Source organism: Pleurodeles waltl, chromosome 12 (genome assembly GCF_031143425.1).
Source record: "Pleurodeles waltl isolate 20211129_DDA chromosome 12, aPleWal1.hap1.20221129, whole genome shotgun sequence".
Taxonomy (NCBI): Eukaryota; Metazoa; Chordata; class Amphibia; order Caudata; family Salamandridae; genus Pleurodeles; species Pleurodeles waltl.
Window position 1 is genome coordinate 708,957,411 of NC_090451.1, and position 17,480 is coordinate 708,974,890.

The window sequence follows — 17,480 nt, forward strand, 5'->3', positions numbered from 1 at the left end:
TAAACCAAACAGTGGAATTACCAGTGTTCTTCCCACAGCCAGATTCAATAGCTGAAAGAGCACTACATACATTAGACATCAAGAGAGCGCTAATGTACTACATTGACAGGACAAAAGAAATTAGGAAGACAAAACAACTATTTATTGCCTTCCAAAAACCTCATACAGGAAATCCAATTTCAAAACAAGGTATCGCCAGATGGATAGTACGGTGCATCCAAACCTGCTATCTTAAAGCAAAGAGAACTGCCTATTACACCAAAGGCACACTCGACCAGAAAGAAAGGTGCTACTATGGCCTTTCTAGGAAATATTCCAATGAACGGAATATGTAAGGCAGCCACATGGTCTACGCCTCACACATTTACTAAGCACTACTGTGTAGACGTGCTATCCGCACAACAAGCCACAGTAGGTCAAGCCGTACTAAGAACTTTATTTCAAACAACTTCAACTCCTACAGGCTGAACCACCGCTTTTGGGGAGATAACTGCTTACTAGTCTATGCACAGCATGTGTATCTGCAGCTACACATGCCACCGAACGGAAAATGTCACTTACCCAGTGTACATCTGTTCGTGGCATTAGTCGCTGAAGATTCACATGCGCCCACCCTCCTCCCTGGGAGCCTGTAGCCGTTTAGAAGTAGATCTTGAACATTTGTACATTTGTAAATATATTACATTAAACCTTCATTTTGTACATACGTATTTATTCCATTGCATGGGCACTATTATTAGCATACACAACTCCTACCTCACCCTCTGCGGGGAAAACAATCTAAGATGGAGTCGACGCCCATGCGCAATGGAACCGAAGTGGGATGAGTCCCTCGGTCTCGTGACTCGAAAAGACTTCTTCGAAGAAAAACAACTTGTAACACTCCGACCTAACACCAGACGGCGGACTATGCACAGCATGTGAATCTGCAGCGACTAATGCCACGAACAGATGTACACTGGGTAAGTGACATTTTCATTTTGTTCTTTGGGGGCGTTCCTCAGGTGGACCTCTTCACCATTCACAAGGATGTGCACTGTCATGTGCTCTCCTGTTTCTGTTGCAAGGAACCTTGGGGGGATACATTGTAATGATGTAGAATTTTCCAATTCTTTATGCATTTCCTCCATTCCCTTGATTTCTCTAGTGCTGAAGAAGTTAAACCAAGACTGACCCAAGTCATTCTGATCGCCCCAGTCTGGCCAAGGATAGTGTGGAATGGAGACCTTCTTTGACTGAGACAGTTAAAGGTTACATTGCTTCCCTGTCTGCTTTCATTTTAGTTCCGGATAAATCCTCTTTTTTCAAGTGCTCAGTTGTTTTAAGAGTTTTCAAGGGACCAACTTCATGCCTGACTTTCTCATTATGTAATTTCTCCTGTGGACCACTAATTTAGTTCCTGATGAGGGCTTTGTTGCATCTGTTGATGCTAAAGATTGTTTTTCGTGCCCATCACTTCATCGCAATGGGTAAGCGAGCTGTAAGCCCTGCATCAATCCATCCTTACCTCATTCTTCATAGACCAACTAGTTCTCAGAACGAGCAGAGTTTTCATTCCCAAGTTTGTTATTCCATCTTGATGGGGTAGTCCATTACACTTCTTGCCTTTGTTCCTCCACCCCATCACACCAAATAGAAGGCATGAATATATTGGCTGGACCCTCATACGGCAGTCAGTTTCTTCAGCGACTGAACAAAAGAATTCAGATCTGATGAGCAGCTCTTCATTGAGTATATGGGCTACAAGAGGGGCCGGTTTAGAAGAGTACTCTCTCATTGAATCAGCTTCTGTATTAGGATCTGTTGTGCCCTGGCCAAGAAGTAATTGATACTCATTCCACCATATTGATAGCTTTGATCTTGGTACTAGCCAGGGGAGCTCACGTGACAGACATTTCTCACAAAGCAGCATGAGCTTCACTTCATACATTCACTAAACATTTTTGTTTGGACTGGGACGTAGAAATGGATAGACATTTTGCTTGTTCTGTGCTGCACGAAGTCCTGAGTTGATCACTCCTCAGACCCACCACCTCAGAGGAGGAACGGATGTCAGGGTGCAGTGGGAGTGCTCCGTGGCCCCAGTGATGTCGCATCTGTATTGTAATCCAAGCTGGAATGGAGCCAGACCCATTTTCTGATTGAAGGTTTGTGATGGATACTTATAACAGTAGACTCATCATTTTGTGTCAGATAGGATCCCACAACTTTAAAGCTATACCCCTGCTTGCTGGCAGATGGGGTTGTGCAGCTCTGCAGCAACGTCGTTTCACTCCATAAGTGATGAACATGATCCGCATATATGCGACACTCATGCGCACTGATGTCAGTTCCTTTCTATGCCTCTAGATTCAGGTCGGGAGCTTCTCCTTGGTCTTAAAGGCATATTTTTAAGGGTTTAAACCATTTAGGGATTGTTGAAAATGTCTGTCATGAACCCTCATGAAATGGGTCTTTGGTGCTTGGGGTCAGAGCATGACTATAGGGCTAGTGATGACTGCACTGAGGCGAATCCGCGGGCCATACGGGAATGCAAGGTCATATGTCAACAAATATAAGTAGACTCTATGCTGTAAGCGGTCGAAGTCGAAAGGAAGATCACATTTCCAATCTTTATTGCATTCAAAGTCATTGGGTAAGTATGAGAAACAGTATAAGTTGTTGAAGAGGGAATCGCCCCTTCCTTCCCCTCTTGCACTTTGGAGAGGGCATCAATGTGCCTCCCTTTCTCATTCCTAATCTCCATTAGAGCGGAGTCTGAGTCTAGTTCCAGCTCACCCCTAGTTCCCAGGTCTGTCTCTAGCATAGCAGCAAGTAGAGGCCTTCAGAAAGGCCATGCTGTTTATTTTTGGCACTTTACATGTTCTCCCCTGGTGCACCAAAAGACCCCCAAGGATCTACTGGGGCCTCCAGTCAGACTTCTTCCGGCAGTCTGCTGTGAGAAAACAGGGCTGATTGCAGAGGCCCCTAACTTTTTGCCCCCATTTTCCACTTTTTGCTGGTGTTTTCCTGACTCTGATGGTGCCCTGGGTACTGCTAACCAGTCCCAGGGCCTGGGCCTGCCAAAATAAGGTAGTTTAAGACTTTGGAACTACTTTTAATTCCAAAGTCGAATTTGCATCTAACTTTAATTTAAAAGCAGCCAGCAAGGCAGGCCTACCTTTACAATGACACTGGGCACCTCAAAGACGATCCCCAGGACAACAGGGACAATGCACGGCTCAGTCCCTCGCTCGGCAGCAGCCGCAAACATGCTACAATGTTTCCTTGTTGGCACAAACCCACCCTGTCGGAGGCAGGGTGTCATATTTCTTCCAAGGGTGCCCATCACTTCAGATAAGTATTGTATTTTGAGACTTTACCCTCCTATTTCTTTCTACCCCACCGCACCTTCCACCACCATCAGGGTGGCTGAGGTGGGACTTTCTACTCATCTTGCAGTAGAAAGTGCAATCCCTTTTATCCAAATGGGGCCGTTGAGAGGGTTCCTTCCTCAGAAGTAGGAACTGGTTACTAGTTCCGCTACCTCCTTGTGCTGAATAAGGATGGAGGCCTCGGCCCTAGGTTGGATCTTTACCCTCTCAACACCTTTCTGGGAAAGGACAAATTCAAGATTTTCACACTAGCCCAGGTCCTGTCTGCCCTATAGTTTGGAGGGTGGTGCAGGACGCTTACTTCCATGCCCATCTGCTAATGGACTCTGCTTACGAGGGCACGGACAGCCTAAGAAAGCAACTGATGTCAGCTCACATGGGCGGCAAATACATACTGCTCCACTTGCCATTTCCTGAGCGGAATGATGTTGGCGCGTAGCCTTACGACGTAACCTACCCGGCAGACCGGAGTACTGCTGAAAAGTTTCCGGATCCAGTCTGATGCCTGGGCAATACTCTCAAGGTGAGGAATCATCGGTTAGGAAGTTTCCACCAAAAAGATTGTTACCAAAGCTAAGTAGCTTGTTCTTCGGGATTCAGTCTTGCACTTGGGCATGTTCAAAGATAAGTAACTTTATTTCCTGTTTTATTGCCAGATTCATACACATTTCATTGAGACACTATCCAGAGCAGTCTGACATTGTCCAAGCCATCAGTTTCAATTTTATTCTATCTGTCACTGACAAAGCAACTCAACATCACCACTGAAAGTGAATATGCATTCTTTATCAAGGAGTGTGGCCTTATGGGTAGCTATTACCAGCACCATATCTTTTTTGTGGAGATAGCCCATCGCCTTCCCTTGAATATGTTTTGCTAGCCTTCCAGACCACACCTGTGGAGGGTAACAGATCCTATATTGATTTAAAGGAAGTCTCTGTTGCTCCCCTTGGTTTTGAGAGAAAGCCTTGCCCCCAAGCCAACTGTTGCTTATATGTCATATTCCGGGTTTCCCGATGGTCAGATCTTTGTGGGATTTTAGCGAACCAAGGGCAATACAATAGAGGACTCTCTCAAGGTGGATAGTCCTCTATATCAAAATCTGTTATACACTAGCCAAGGAAACAGCACCTTGAAGTCCTGGGGGTCCCCTTCACCAGGGCGAAGACCACCACAACAGTAATGCGAGGGGTACACTGTTGTAGAAATCTGCCAGACTGTAATGTGGACATCTGTGAATACACTCAGGAGTCACAGCAACCTTAACAGTTTGCCCCAATGGGAAAGTATCTTTTTCTTTCTACGTTCTGCAAGACTTTTTGACTTTTTGATCTGGGACCATTCCTCATGCCCCCCTCCCCCCCCAATTGGGTGGTATTGCTGTGGTGTCTACTTTTTTTTTTTTTATAAATGTTTTTATTTTGTTTTGATTTCTTAACTGATGCAGTAATATCACAGAAGAATGCCAAGTTGCTTATGGAAATAACATTGCCCGCATAAAAGGAGTAGGAATACTCACACAAACATTAATCGTTAACTTCCACACCCTCTTAAGCCAAGACCACGGTCAGACGGTATTCTGCCACAGTAGAAGAAAAATGTACAATCTATTGCAGTGCCCCTGTTCAATCCCTGGCACACCCACTCACTAAGGCACTGCTCGGTGTTGTTTCTCGTCATCTTTGAGTAGATCCGGGTAGTAGTAGGACAACCTGCTTCCCCAAACCTTCTGAAACTCATGGGGGCAAACCCTACTGGTACACGTAACCTTTTTTGCCACGATGTACACGCCCATGCCCCTTTTCCAGTCCTGTAGGGTCTGACTTTCCTCAGCACCCTAGTGTTGAGACATGTCCCTTTTCGTCACCACTAGGCCCAAACTACAAAACTAAAGTTTAGACCTTGGAAGGTCAACATTGTTAGGGATCCTTAGGAGGATAAACTTGGGTTCAAGAGGGATGGGTTCGCCTTGGACCTTGCCAAGTTAGCCATTGATTTCCTTCCAAAACCCCTGAATGTGCAGGCAGGCCCAAATTGTAGGATGGTACCCTCTCCAACTCAACATAGCGGTGTTGCACCTTCTCCATCACATGCATTCTTGCAAAGATGTGGTGTGGGAGGATGCTAACCTCGCATACATATGACTTGTAAATCTAGGCCATGTCCCAAGGGTGAGTGGGTTTAACCTGAACGTCCTTGTCATGCACGTCATACAGGCAGCATTCAGTACTTCCTATTTTGACATTTGATGCTCTACAGGATCCTGAGACCCCTGTTTATACCTCAGTGTGTCTGTAAAAATTATCCCTGGGTGGTGGAATGAGATCAGGTTTATATCTTATCTATGGTAACCGTTGTGAGGCACACGCCACACTAATACGTTCAGTTCATATTGGAACAGATGCAGCTTGTCATGAGTACATATTATCCAGCCATATCGAATAAATGTCGCCCCTTTTGAGGCTAAACATTCCACCTGGTTCTTAGACATGAGACGACGCCTCGCATCACTTAGTGAGATCACATCAGTAAATTATATTAAACTTGTACTTATCAACTCCCACACCGGTTGATTTGAGAACCTGATTAACAAGCTCATTTCTAGCTAATGTTAAACTCTGTGACAAGACTGTTTCCCATTTTCCGACCTCAAGCAGCCCTTTATCATTGTTTTGCCTCTGTCATTCATAGGTTGGTTCAGTTTAGTTCATTTGTCTTATTTCCGTAGACTGGTCCTCTCTAGTGATTTTCTCTTTCCGTTGTATTTCAGCTGGTTTGTTTTTGTCAGTGTGTTCCACACCGGGGCCTCTTCTGACTTTAGTCCCCCTCTCTACACCTCAGTCTTAGAATCCACAGCATCATTAATGCTCCAGTGTAAGTGTCACGCATTGTGTTTGCGTGACGCCACATTAGGTTTCAGTGAGAATTACTATTTCTTGTCCAGGTTTATTGAATAATAGCATGCATAATTGTCACTTACTCTCTCCTTTGCTGCAGTAACCCTGATCTTAGGCGGAGCGATCCCGGTTGGGAACGGTCAGACAGCCTTCTACAGTCAGGACTCCCGAATCTTCCACAGGCGGGATCACTTGAGCGCAACAGGATAGGAGGTAAGTCTCACCCTGCAAGTAAGAAAGACCTGGTTCTCACAGTCCCATCTGATCTCCCTGTTTTGAGGTTTCAGGTGTGCTGGACATTTTGCTCTGCCAGTGGTCCTGGTAAAAATGTAAACCCTCATTTATGCACTGCGATTGGCGCAGGAGAGCCACTGACTCAGTATCATGGTTACTTCGCTCCGTAATGCATCGGGTGGGTAGTGAGACATTACTCTGCTAGCCAAGTAGTGCCTACTGCTTGTTGAGTGACTGACTTTGTAGTAGTAATTCTGTGTTTTAAGAGGCAACAACCTATTGATGAATCTCCTGATTATCAACAGACAGACAGGCATTGCTTAACCCCTTCGCTGCCAGGCCTTTTCCCCCTCCTGTGCCAGGCCTTTTTTTGGCTCTTTGGGGCAGTTCGCGCTTAGGCCCTCATAACTTTTTGTCCACATAAGCTAGCCAAGCCAAATTTGCGTCCTTTTTTTTTCCCAACATCCTAGGGATTCTAGAGGTACCCAGACTTTGTGGGTTCCCCTGAAGGAGGCCAAGAAATTAGCCAAAATACAGTGAAAATTTCGTTTTTTTAAAAACAATGGGAAAAAAGGGGCTGCAGAAGAAGGCTTGTGGTTTTTCCCCTGAAAATGGCATCAACAAAGGGTTTGTGGTGCTAAACTCAGCAGCTTCCCAGCTTTCAGGAACAGGCAGACTTGAATCAGAAAACCCAATTTTCAACACAAATTTGGCATTTTACTGGGACATACCCCATTTTTACGATTTTTTGTGCTTTCAGCCTCCTTCCAGTCAGTGACAGAAATGGTCGTGAAACCAACGCTGGATCCCAGAAACCTAAACATTTCTGAAAAGTAGACACAATTCTGAACTCAGCAAGGGGTCATTTGTGTAGATCCTACCAGGGTTACCTACAGAAAATAACAACTGAAAAAATAATTATTGAAATTGAGGTGAAAAATCTGCAATTTTTCTCTACGTTTTACTCTGTAACTTTTTCCTGCAATGTCAGATTTTGGAAAGCAATATACCGTTACGTCTGCTGGACTCCTCTGGTTGCGGGGATATATAGGGCTTTTAGGTTCATCAAGAACCCTAGGTACCCAGAGCCAATAAATAAGCTGCACCCTGCAGTGCGTTTTCATTCTATACCGGGTATACAGCAATTCATTTGCTGAAATATAAAGAGTAAAAAATAGCTATCAAGAAAACCTTTGTATTTCCAAAAAGGGCACAAGATAAGGTGTTGAGGAGCAGTGGTTATTTGCACATCTCTGAATTCCGGGGTGACCATACTAGCATGTGAATTACAGGGCATTTCTCAAATAGACGCCTTTTTTACAGACTCTCTTATATTTGGAAGGAAAAAATTTAGAGAAAGACAAGGGGCAATAACACTTGTTTTGCTGTTCTATGTTACCCCAAGACTCCCGATAAAAATGATACCTCACTTGTGTGGGTAAGCCTAGCGCCCGTGATAGGAAATGCCCCAAAACACAACGTGGACATATCACAATTTTTGACAGAAAACAGAGGTGTTTTTTGCAAAGTGCCTACCTGTAGATTTTGGCCTCTAGCTCAGCTGGCCCCGTCTGTAAAACAAAAAAAAATAAAAAATCCCCGGTGCCTAGTGGTTTGTGCCCCCCAATGGCCTTAAATAAATTTGCCCCCCAGGGGAGCGACCCTTGCCTAAGGGGTCGCTCCCCTTGCGTGAAATTCATGTAAAAAAAACTCCCTGGTGTCTAGTGGTTTCTGTCCCCATTGGCCTCATAAAAATAGGCCAATCTGCCCCCAAGGGGGTGCAGAAATGGCCTAAATACAAGTTGCCCCCTAGGGGAGTGACCCTTGCCTAAGGGGTCACTCCCCATCTCCAAAAAAACAAAAAAAAAAAAAAATGATCCCTGGTGCCTAGAGGTTTCTTCCCCCCTGGGGCAGAAAAGGCCTTCCAAAAAAATGCCCCCCCTGGGAGCGACCCTTGCCTAAGGGGTCGCTCCCTTATTGCCAATTTCTAAAAACAAACAAAATCCCTGGTGTCTAGTGGGCGTTTCAAAAGCCGGATTGCTTTGCAATCCGGCTTTTGAAACGCTCAGAGAGACTTCAAAGGGAAGGAAATTCCTTTCCTTCCCTTTGAAGCCTCTCTGGGCCTCCCCCACATCATTGAAAGAGAAATGCTTTGCATTTTTCTTTCGATCAAATGGGAGGAGGCCCTCTGTGATTGTCAGTGTGCGATGCGTGCTGACGTCACAGGGGGGTGGAGGGGGGTCGGGGGTGGAAGGGGAAGGGGAAGGGCTTCCCCTTCCATCCACCACCGGGGTCGGTGGGTGGGGAGCCCATCGGGGAGCGCTGGCGCTCCCTCGTTCCTGGGTGCAGGACGAGGTGATCTCGTCCAAGGCACCCGGGAACCGGTGCCTTGGACGAGATCACCTTGTCCAAGGCACCGTAGGGGTTAAATAGCTCTGGCTGTCCCAATGAAGAGTCTCCAATGGAGTCAGGCAATCCAGAATCTGATATGAGATTCAAGTAGTTGTGTTTGTTTCGCTTTTTTGGAGACTCCACAAACATGTCTTGCATCCGTTTGTGCGCCCCGTGTATGCACTAATAGTTAACATTTTGAGTTCCCATTTTTTAATGATTTTTTTAAAGCATTCACAGTCCTGTTTATGTAAAGAAGTCTCACAACAGTTCTCAGATAGAAGTGAGCGAATGCACAACAGCTCCGCTAGGCCCTTGGCATTGAAACATGGGTTTAAACTTTGCACTTGGTTTTGAGTTTGCAAATCCAGACTTAAACCAAAGACCAAACCTTAGCGCACGTATTCAGGAAAAAGTGTACTCTGTTTTATTAAGCCTGCAAATGTTCACAGCAGTATGCGTATGATCACATGATACCCTACATTGAATCGAACTAGATAACGGAAAGTATCCCTGTTCTGCAATGTTGCTGCGTGTGATAGTGTCACCAGTGGTTGTCTGCACATTACACTGACACACAGAACGCACAGGAGACTCCTTCCTGAATCAAGTGGCCTTTTGTGAAAGTCTGTGTACGAGGGCACCAACACAGGATGTTGTAGAGTCCTGCTGGACACGTTCTAGTGTTTCTGCCAGCCGCTCGGCTGAGGGCTGGTCTTACATGCACACCCCACACCCACCCAACACAGGCGTCACCAGTCAGGTGACCCTGCCAATAAAAGGGGCCGGGCGCACGTGCCCGTGGCCAGTTCCAACCACCATGCTACCAAATCTGTGTCTATTATTTTAGTAGCATGAGGGCCTACGGCCCCCAACACTACAGATGTGCTTTCCATCCAGTTCTGGAGCAGCAAGCAAAGATAGCTGTCGGACGTCTCGCAGTCTCCTGAATTATCTCAAGGCTGAATCACCATTGAGAAAAAGAACTGTCCTTATTAATCTGATCCTAATGAAAAGGGTCCTGTGGAGGAGTACTGGTGTACAGGAGCGGGTTCCTGCTCTCTACCCGATCGCTCTAAGGGGCTTCAGGCAGCTGTCGCAGATTGGGACTTAACTCCCCTTGCATGACGCTTCCTTAGGCCATACATCCTGGTTCTGGATAAATGTTCAGTTTTAGACTTTCACAATTTTACTAAAAGAAATATTTTCTCAAAACGTAGGTGCATTAGCTCATCTCCAAAGGTAACCTTACAAGGGTGAAATGACCAGCTGTAGTTTTCATTGGATTCTATTCATATGGAGCAAATGGAGCAGGAAATTGTAACATTGCTAACAGTTAATGATGCTAATACAGTCCAGTAATGACTTGAGTTGGGATGGCCTGAAACTCAATGGTTTCGACTCACGCAGGGTCATACACTGTACTCAACTTCAGGGCGCCAAGTGAGCTCAGCTTAATGTCTGTATAAGAATGTAAATGTTTACCCTGAAGAGTGTGGTGTGGTTCAAGTCATTCTGCAGCAGGCTTTACCACTGTCACAGGAAGTTTCTTAGGTGCTGTACTGGAGCTGAATTTGTACTTAACATATACCCTGATTTGTCCCTTCCCATTCATTGTTGTCGGATGATAAAACAGGACCGTGTGTCCTGCGCCTTCAGACTTGCGTCTGTGACTGTCACCTTGAATCCTTTGCGTTTTGTCACAATACATTCTGGTTTATTGGGTCTTTGACTTTCAAATAGAATGATTTCTTTCTGCGCCTGTGGGCCTCACAGAACCGAGAGATTCTCCAGCTTTGTTACCATCGGCATCTTCACCCTCAGCGCGAGCTGAACCCTCCAAGCCCATAGAGAGGTCACCTCCTGTTCCTCTCTGGACTCCGGCACAGCAGACCACACCAATCCTTGGACAACTCAATTGACGCCAGATGACAATGCCCCTATTTTCCTCTCTGAAATCGAGTCAGTGCTGGTTTGACCATGATGCAATTCCAACACATTTACAATGGCTCTCCCCAATAGGGTTGTGAGAATGTGTGCAGATGTTTGGGAAGAGGCTTTTCTCATCCATCAGCTTGGAGATCAAGTCGGTGAATGGCAGATGCCTGTCAGGGTGCTGTTCTCAGCCCCTTTGGAACTCGGAGGCTCAAGTCCTCCCAGGTGTCCCTGACGATCTACTTACGGTACTTTCCCATGCCGTGCAGGATGGTTGCGACACCGCTCACAATTCGTTGTGCCTTGAACACCACTGATTCCATCGGGCGGGCTGTGGCTTCAGTGTCCCCTTTCGCCTCCACACTTTGCTGTGGTCTACTGTTTTTTCAGGTGATGTCCAGTCATCCATCATGGACCTGCTATTCCATGGGAGTCACCTATTTGGGGACAAGGCAGATGTCGCTCTTGAGTGGTCAAGGTAAGCAGGGCTTTGGGATGCACCCTGGGTTTATTGTCCCAGCCTCACCAGTCGCACCAGCCCTACCGTTCGTTTTGTGGCTTCGCTAGAGGTGTCCCATACCATCAGCCTATCCAACTCCACCATAACGCCCAGCTGTTTCGCGGTTCCAGCCCTGGGGCTTCATTCAAGGCCAATGGGCCGCCCAGGCTACTACCCCTCCCTTGCACCTCTGCCTGTGAAGCCCCTTTAGCATGCCCTTAGTGGAGCGCAGCCATCTGGTAGGAGGCAGCATCCAATTAATCTTGCTTGGTTGGCAGGCAGTAACATTGGACAAGCGGGTCCTGCAAATTGTGCGGAAGTGTTACATCCTACCTTTCCTTTCAGCACTGTCACACTTTCCAGAGAGTACAGGACATTCACTAGCATCCTGATCTTTCATTCTCAGTCTTGGATTTCAGTGAGATCGACTCTGAGGCTGCTGGGGCTGTCGGTCTCCTGCTTCCTGCTGGTCGATCACACCAGGTGACATATGCAGGGTCTGCAAGTATCTGAAGTCTCACTGTGCCCAACAATAAGAGAACCTCTCCAACCACATTCAGATTTTGGAGGAAACTGCAAAAGACGTTTAGTGGTGGTTACTGGACCCCTCTCCCTACCCCACCCAGAACTTCCAGTGGTGACTTATGCACGGTTTCTGAGTTGTGAAGGACATCTGGGAGCGATGGAGATAAGAGGCTTCTGGCTCTGGCGGAGTCGTGGCTCCACATCAGTGTTCTGGAGCTGAGGAACGTCCACTTGGCATTGATAACATTAATTCCATCCATCATGGGTAGGCTGGAACAACTTCTCACGGACAATACCACTGCCATGTGGTACTGCAACTGAAAGGGCGCAGTGGGATCATTCATCCTGTGCCAGAAGGTTGTGCATCTCTGGAAATGTCTAGCCACCATGAAATCTTCCTGGTGGTGAACCACCTGGCAGGATCATTAAATGCCACAGAGGATGATCTCAGCCATTGGAGCCTAGTGGATAGCAAGTGGCAGTTACACCTGGGGGCACGCAAAGTCTCTTCCGAGAATGGGGAGAACCTTGGCTCAATCTGCTCACCATCACCGAGAATGCTCTATGTCAGCACCTAGAGTTTCCAGGGCATCTCTTGCTCAGACACTTTCACCTCGAGTTGAACTCTGGATGCATGTATATCTTTCACCACTCCTTCCCCGAGTTCTCAAGAAGATCAGGACCGACCAGGCCAGAGTCATCCTAGTTGCCCCAGTCTGGGCATGGAGTGTAGGGTATCCAGAACTCCTGGGTATGAGCATCTGTCCTCCGATCAGGCTGCCACTCGGAGGATCTGCTGTTGCAGCAGCAGGGCAGGGTTTAGCACCCAAACCTTCACAATCTCCACCTTCCTTTTTTACAGATTGAGCAGCGACAGCTGAAGGCCTTTGACCTACCCAGGTGGTTCATTTCACCTTGGCAGCCAGGAGTCCTTTGATAGAAAAATGTATACGCCTGTCGTTATGACAAATGTGCGTGTCTTGTTGCGGTGCTCGGCAGATAGACCCACTTCAGGCAAAGTTATCTGATGTTTTATTGCTTGTTTTGTCCTTAGCCCTGCAAGGCCATCCTCTGAGCACAGTTAAAAGGGTACATTTTGGCTCTGGTTGCCAGACCACCCCTCTCTGTTTAAGTCTCTTGTTGTGCGCTTTTGAAAAGGTTTACATATGTTTCCTACCTCTCTCTTTGTCATGCCACTGTGGGACATTAATTTGGTTCTTGCATTTTTGACGTTCATTCCATTTGAGCTGCATCACAGCTGTTCCTTGTGGTTCCTCATCCTTGGGACATCGTTCCTTCTCACCATAACATTGGTGCATCATGTGATTGAGCTTCAAGCTCTGTGTCAATCCGCCGTTCATCTCCTTCTTCCCAGGCAGGCTGGTTTTGGGGACATGGGTATCCTTCTTTCCCATGGTTGTATTGCCATTCCACATCAGTCAAAACATCATCCTGCCAGTATTCTGTGCTCCACCTCACCCCTCGAGAGACTCTATCGCTTGGACCCCAAAAAGACTGCTGAGCTCTTGCATAGATCTTACCAAAAGAACACTGGGTGGATGATCAGCTCCTTGTTGGGGTTCACTGGAGCTAAGAAAGTCAAGGCTTTGCTGAAGAGAGCCAGCTCCTGCAGGATCATTCTCTGCATTAAGATCTGATAATTGTTGGCTAAAAAGCAGCCTCCAAAAGGACTGCATGATCATTCTACCAGGGCCAAAGCTGGTACCACTGCATTAGTCCAATGAGAACCTGGCATAGACATTTGCCAGTTGTCTCCGTGGGCATACTTCAATACATTCACAAAGCACTATTCTTTGGATTGTCAGGTTCACCGAAATGGGCATTTTGCCTGCTTGCTCCTGCAGGACTTTCTGGTTTGAATCCATCCACAGACCCACCTCCAAATGGGTGCTACTTTGGTATCTGTTGGAAAATGGGTTATTGGTAAGGGCAGGTAAGTACCTACACTGAGCAACAGGCCACTAACCTCCACTTAGGGCCTGTTAGGTCTCAGTGAATTAAACCTAGCTCAACCCTTGGTAGCTTGGCAACGAGCTTCAAGGCTTAACTTAGGAGACAAAGCGTAAAGCATTCACATATCACAAAACAGTAATTAAATAAAACACAGGAAACAGTTTAAAAATCCAACATCAATTTATAAAAATAGGAAATATTTTTAGCTTTAAAATGACACCAAAATGAATAAAATCGGATAAGGGGAACCGGAGATATGAATTTGTAAAGAATTATTGCTTTCTAGGGCATAGAAACAAAAAGTGCCAATCTGGTCATCTGATCGCACCTCGACCGTGGCAAAGTCAAAGTTTGAGGCCGACCGCGATGGAGCCCGGCTCGGCTACAACCTGCGGGAGGCCTTCGGTCCAAAGTTTACCTTAGGACCTAGTCGTTTTTCTGGAGATTTTCTTCAGTGGGACGAACCTGCCAGCCCAATCCGACCTCCTGGAAATCTTCCTCGGATATGCTTCGCGGGAGCCCTCGGTTAAGATTTTTACCTTCGGACTTAGTCATTTTTTCGAAGTGAAAATCCTTCGATCGGGGCAAACCTGAATCCTGATCCGACGTCCTTGGAGCCCTCTTCGGATACACTGCCTGGGAGGTCCCGGTCAACTTCCTACGTTCGTACGTAGTCACTTTTTGGGAGATTTTCTTCACCTGCACGGACCTGCGAGTCAGGCCGGGTCGCGGTTGAGGCTAGCTGGCTAGAGTTGCTGCGGTTGGTCAGTCCCTCTATGGCGCTTTTTTCCAAAAGTTCTCCAAACTTCTGGATCTTCTTTTGAAGGTTCTTTTGAGGTCCACAGTTCAACCCAAAGTTCCAGAAGCTCTGAGATGCTCCTTGAGGGTGCGGACTACAACTCCTAGAATGCACCTGGCGCAAACTCCTTTTTGATCACTGGACAGTGGTCAGCTTATTGTTTTCTTCAGGAGTCGGTGCAGCTGATTTTGGTTAGCAAGTTTTCACCTGTAGCAAACAGGGAGCCCCTCCTTGAACCAGTTGAAGCCAGGCAAAGTCCTTCTTGTGGTGAAGCCAAAGTGTGCAGCTGGTGCAGTCCTCCAGAGTGCAGGGTCCAGGTGCAGGCCAGGGGTCCAGAAAGGCAGTCCTTCTCCTTCTGTGGTTCTTCCTTGTTGGAATCTGATGGGGATCTGAGGTGTGGGTGCAGGTCTGCCAATTTTATCCTTGCTCCTGGGTGAAAAACACCGGGGTCCTGGTTCTCCAATCAGGTGCAGGGTCCTCCCCCCTGTGACCACCACTTCCTGGGAAGTGTGGCAAAAATCAATCCTAGGAGGCAACATTCTTCAAAAATCCATCATGGCTGAAAGTGATTTTTGGAGGTTACATCTGGTGGAGTCCACCCACTGGTGTGGCTACAAATCCTAAACACACCCCTCTCCTAACCTAATCGAGGGGGCACCTAATTGTCTGGGTTTGCAGGATGTGGGGGTGTTGCTGGGTTGCTCCAAATGTCCTCCTCTGCCTTTGAAGACCAGTTTGGCAGCCCTCCCCCTTCCTGCCTCACCATCTGCTAAGGGGAGATCCCCTCCCACAGGCACATCTCTTTGCGTGAAGCCATGCCACCTCACACCTCATCAAGCAGCCCGGCCAGGCTGCGAGAGGCTGACCAATCAGAGCACAGCAGCAAAAACACTACAGGGCTGAATTTGGCAACTTTTCAGGTAAAGTTTAAAACTCTTTACCTAAACAAGTTATATTAAATCCCACAACTGGAAGTTGTGGGATTTATTGTAACAATTAATTTGATATCATTATTGTGGTATCTTTAACTTAAGGGGATTAAAAAAAATTAAAATAAAGTCTCCCCATTCTTGCCTATGAAGGCCATTCACTACAACGAGGGAAAAACGATTTTGGCTGTTTTGCTTCACCAGGGCTTATAAAACTATTTTTTATAAGGTCCCTGCTTATAGTTACATGGCCCCCAGCCCTAGGGGCACATAGGGCACACTTTAGGGGGTGACTTATATGTAAAAATAAGGTAGTTTAAGGCTTTTGAACTACTTTTAATTCCAGTCGAATTTACATGTAACTTTAATTTAAAAGCAGCCAGCAAGGCAGGCCTGCTTTTAAAATGACACTGGGCACCTCAGCAGTGCACCTATGGGGACACTACCTATGCTGGGGTCCCTAAACCTACATACGCCCTACCATATACTAGGGACTTATAGGTAGGTTGCTTAGCCAATTATAATTATCCTAATTTGCATACTGGGTTTACATAGAGTACAGTCCCTGGGACTAGTTAGCAGTACCCGGGGTACCATCAGAGTCAGGAAAACACCAGCAAAAAGTGAAAAATGGGGGCAAAAAGTTAGGGGGCCTCTGCAATCAGCCCTGTTTTCTCACACTTATCTATTCAAAAGATGTGGAATCTGTAGCTAGAAGTCTCTAACAGAAGGACAGGTTACTTATATCCCTTAGCATACTTTCTTGGTAGCAGCTCCATATGGCTACACATTCCTCTCCGACATCCCCGCCCCCATCCTCTCCATTCTGTGGTTAATCTCGATCCGCTACTAAGATCCCAAGTTTAGGATTCTTCACACTGGTCATCAGTTTGCTTTTGAGGCTTTGCATCTGGGTCCGTGGACAGGCTCGAAAGCAAGTGATGTCAGCACGCGGGAGTGGCGTCTATAGAGGTTGCTCATGTCCTTTCTGGAACGGAATGTGTCTGTACGGAGCTGTACGGTGCCACGTACGGACACACAGAGGTGCTGCTGAAATGTTTACAGAGCCAGTCTGATGCACGGGGAATGAACAAAAGATGAGAAATCTGTGGCTGGGTAGAGTCTGCACCAGAAAGAGCATTAACAAAGGTAAGTAGCTTGTTTGTTTTGTAAAACAGATTTCCTGCCCGAGCCTCACCTTTCCTCAATAGTTGGCCGTTTATCTCCTTTCTCATTTAAAATAATCGTCCTTCAGGTTTTGACAGTGCTACCTTGCAGTCCTCTGGAAAAAAACAAGTTTAAAGGAAAACACTCCTATTACTTTATTGCCTCTAGACTATGGACCCCTGGCAGCTCACCTGGGCGCTGTATGTTACATCATCTACCTGCATCCAGCAGCTCTCTGACTAAGGAGGTTTGGGTTCTTAACCACGGATTATGCTTGAGACAAGCCCTAGGCACATCTCTAAATTTAAGAGCCACTTGCTAGCTACATCTGCTGCTTCTTGCCTCAGGCCTTCTTCCTTCAGGCTCCCAATCCCAACTTACTAACATTCTTTTCACCTGAGCACCAGCATCAATGTTTCAGTGGTAAAATCACAGGACAGCATCACACATACATACGACTGTCTTTCAGAGAAAAAAAAAACAAAGAAAAACCCTACGTAAAAGGAACTTATAATTAACAAACAAAGCAAATCTCTAGACAACTTGTGCCGGGACTAATTACCTTTAGACCACTAGGCAATGTCCTAGAATTACTCCTGCTAAAACTATCATTCTGCTGCCATATGTCTGAAAGATCATCTCTAGTGCTACATTTCTGTTGCGGTAGAGCTCGGTGTGATGAACCACTGACGGTGAAGTTGTTGCTGGAGACTATGGCCCTCATTCTGACCTTGGCGGGCGGCGGAGGCCGCCCGC

General features: G+C 46.6%; 1 protein-coding gene across 7 annotated transcripts in view; it reads left to right on the plus strand.

Moving 5' to 3' along the window:
* Positions 1–17,480, plus strand: part of MINK1 (misshapen like kinase 1) — a 503,992-nt gene that overhangs the window by 368,185 nt on the left and 118,327 nt on the right. For all 7 annotated transcript variants that reach the window (XM_069215741.1, XM_069215740.1, XM_069215743.1 and 4 more), the window contains one exon: positions 6,372–6,484. In XM_069215741.1, the coding sequence (XP_069071842.1) occupies positions 6,372–6,484 (113 nt within the window). The remainder of the gene's footprint in view (positions 1–6,371; positions 6,485–17,480) is intronic.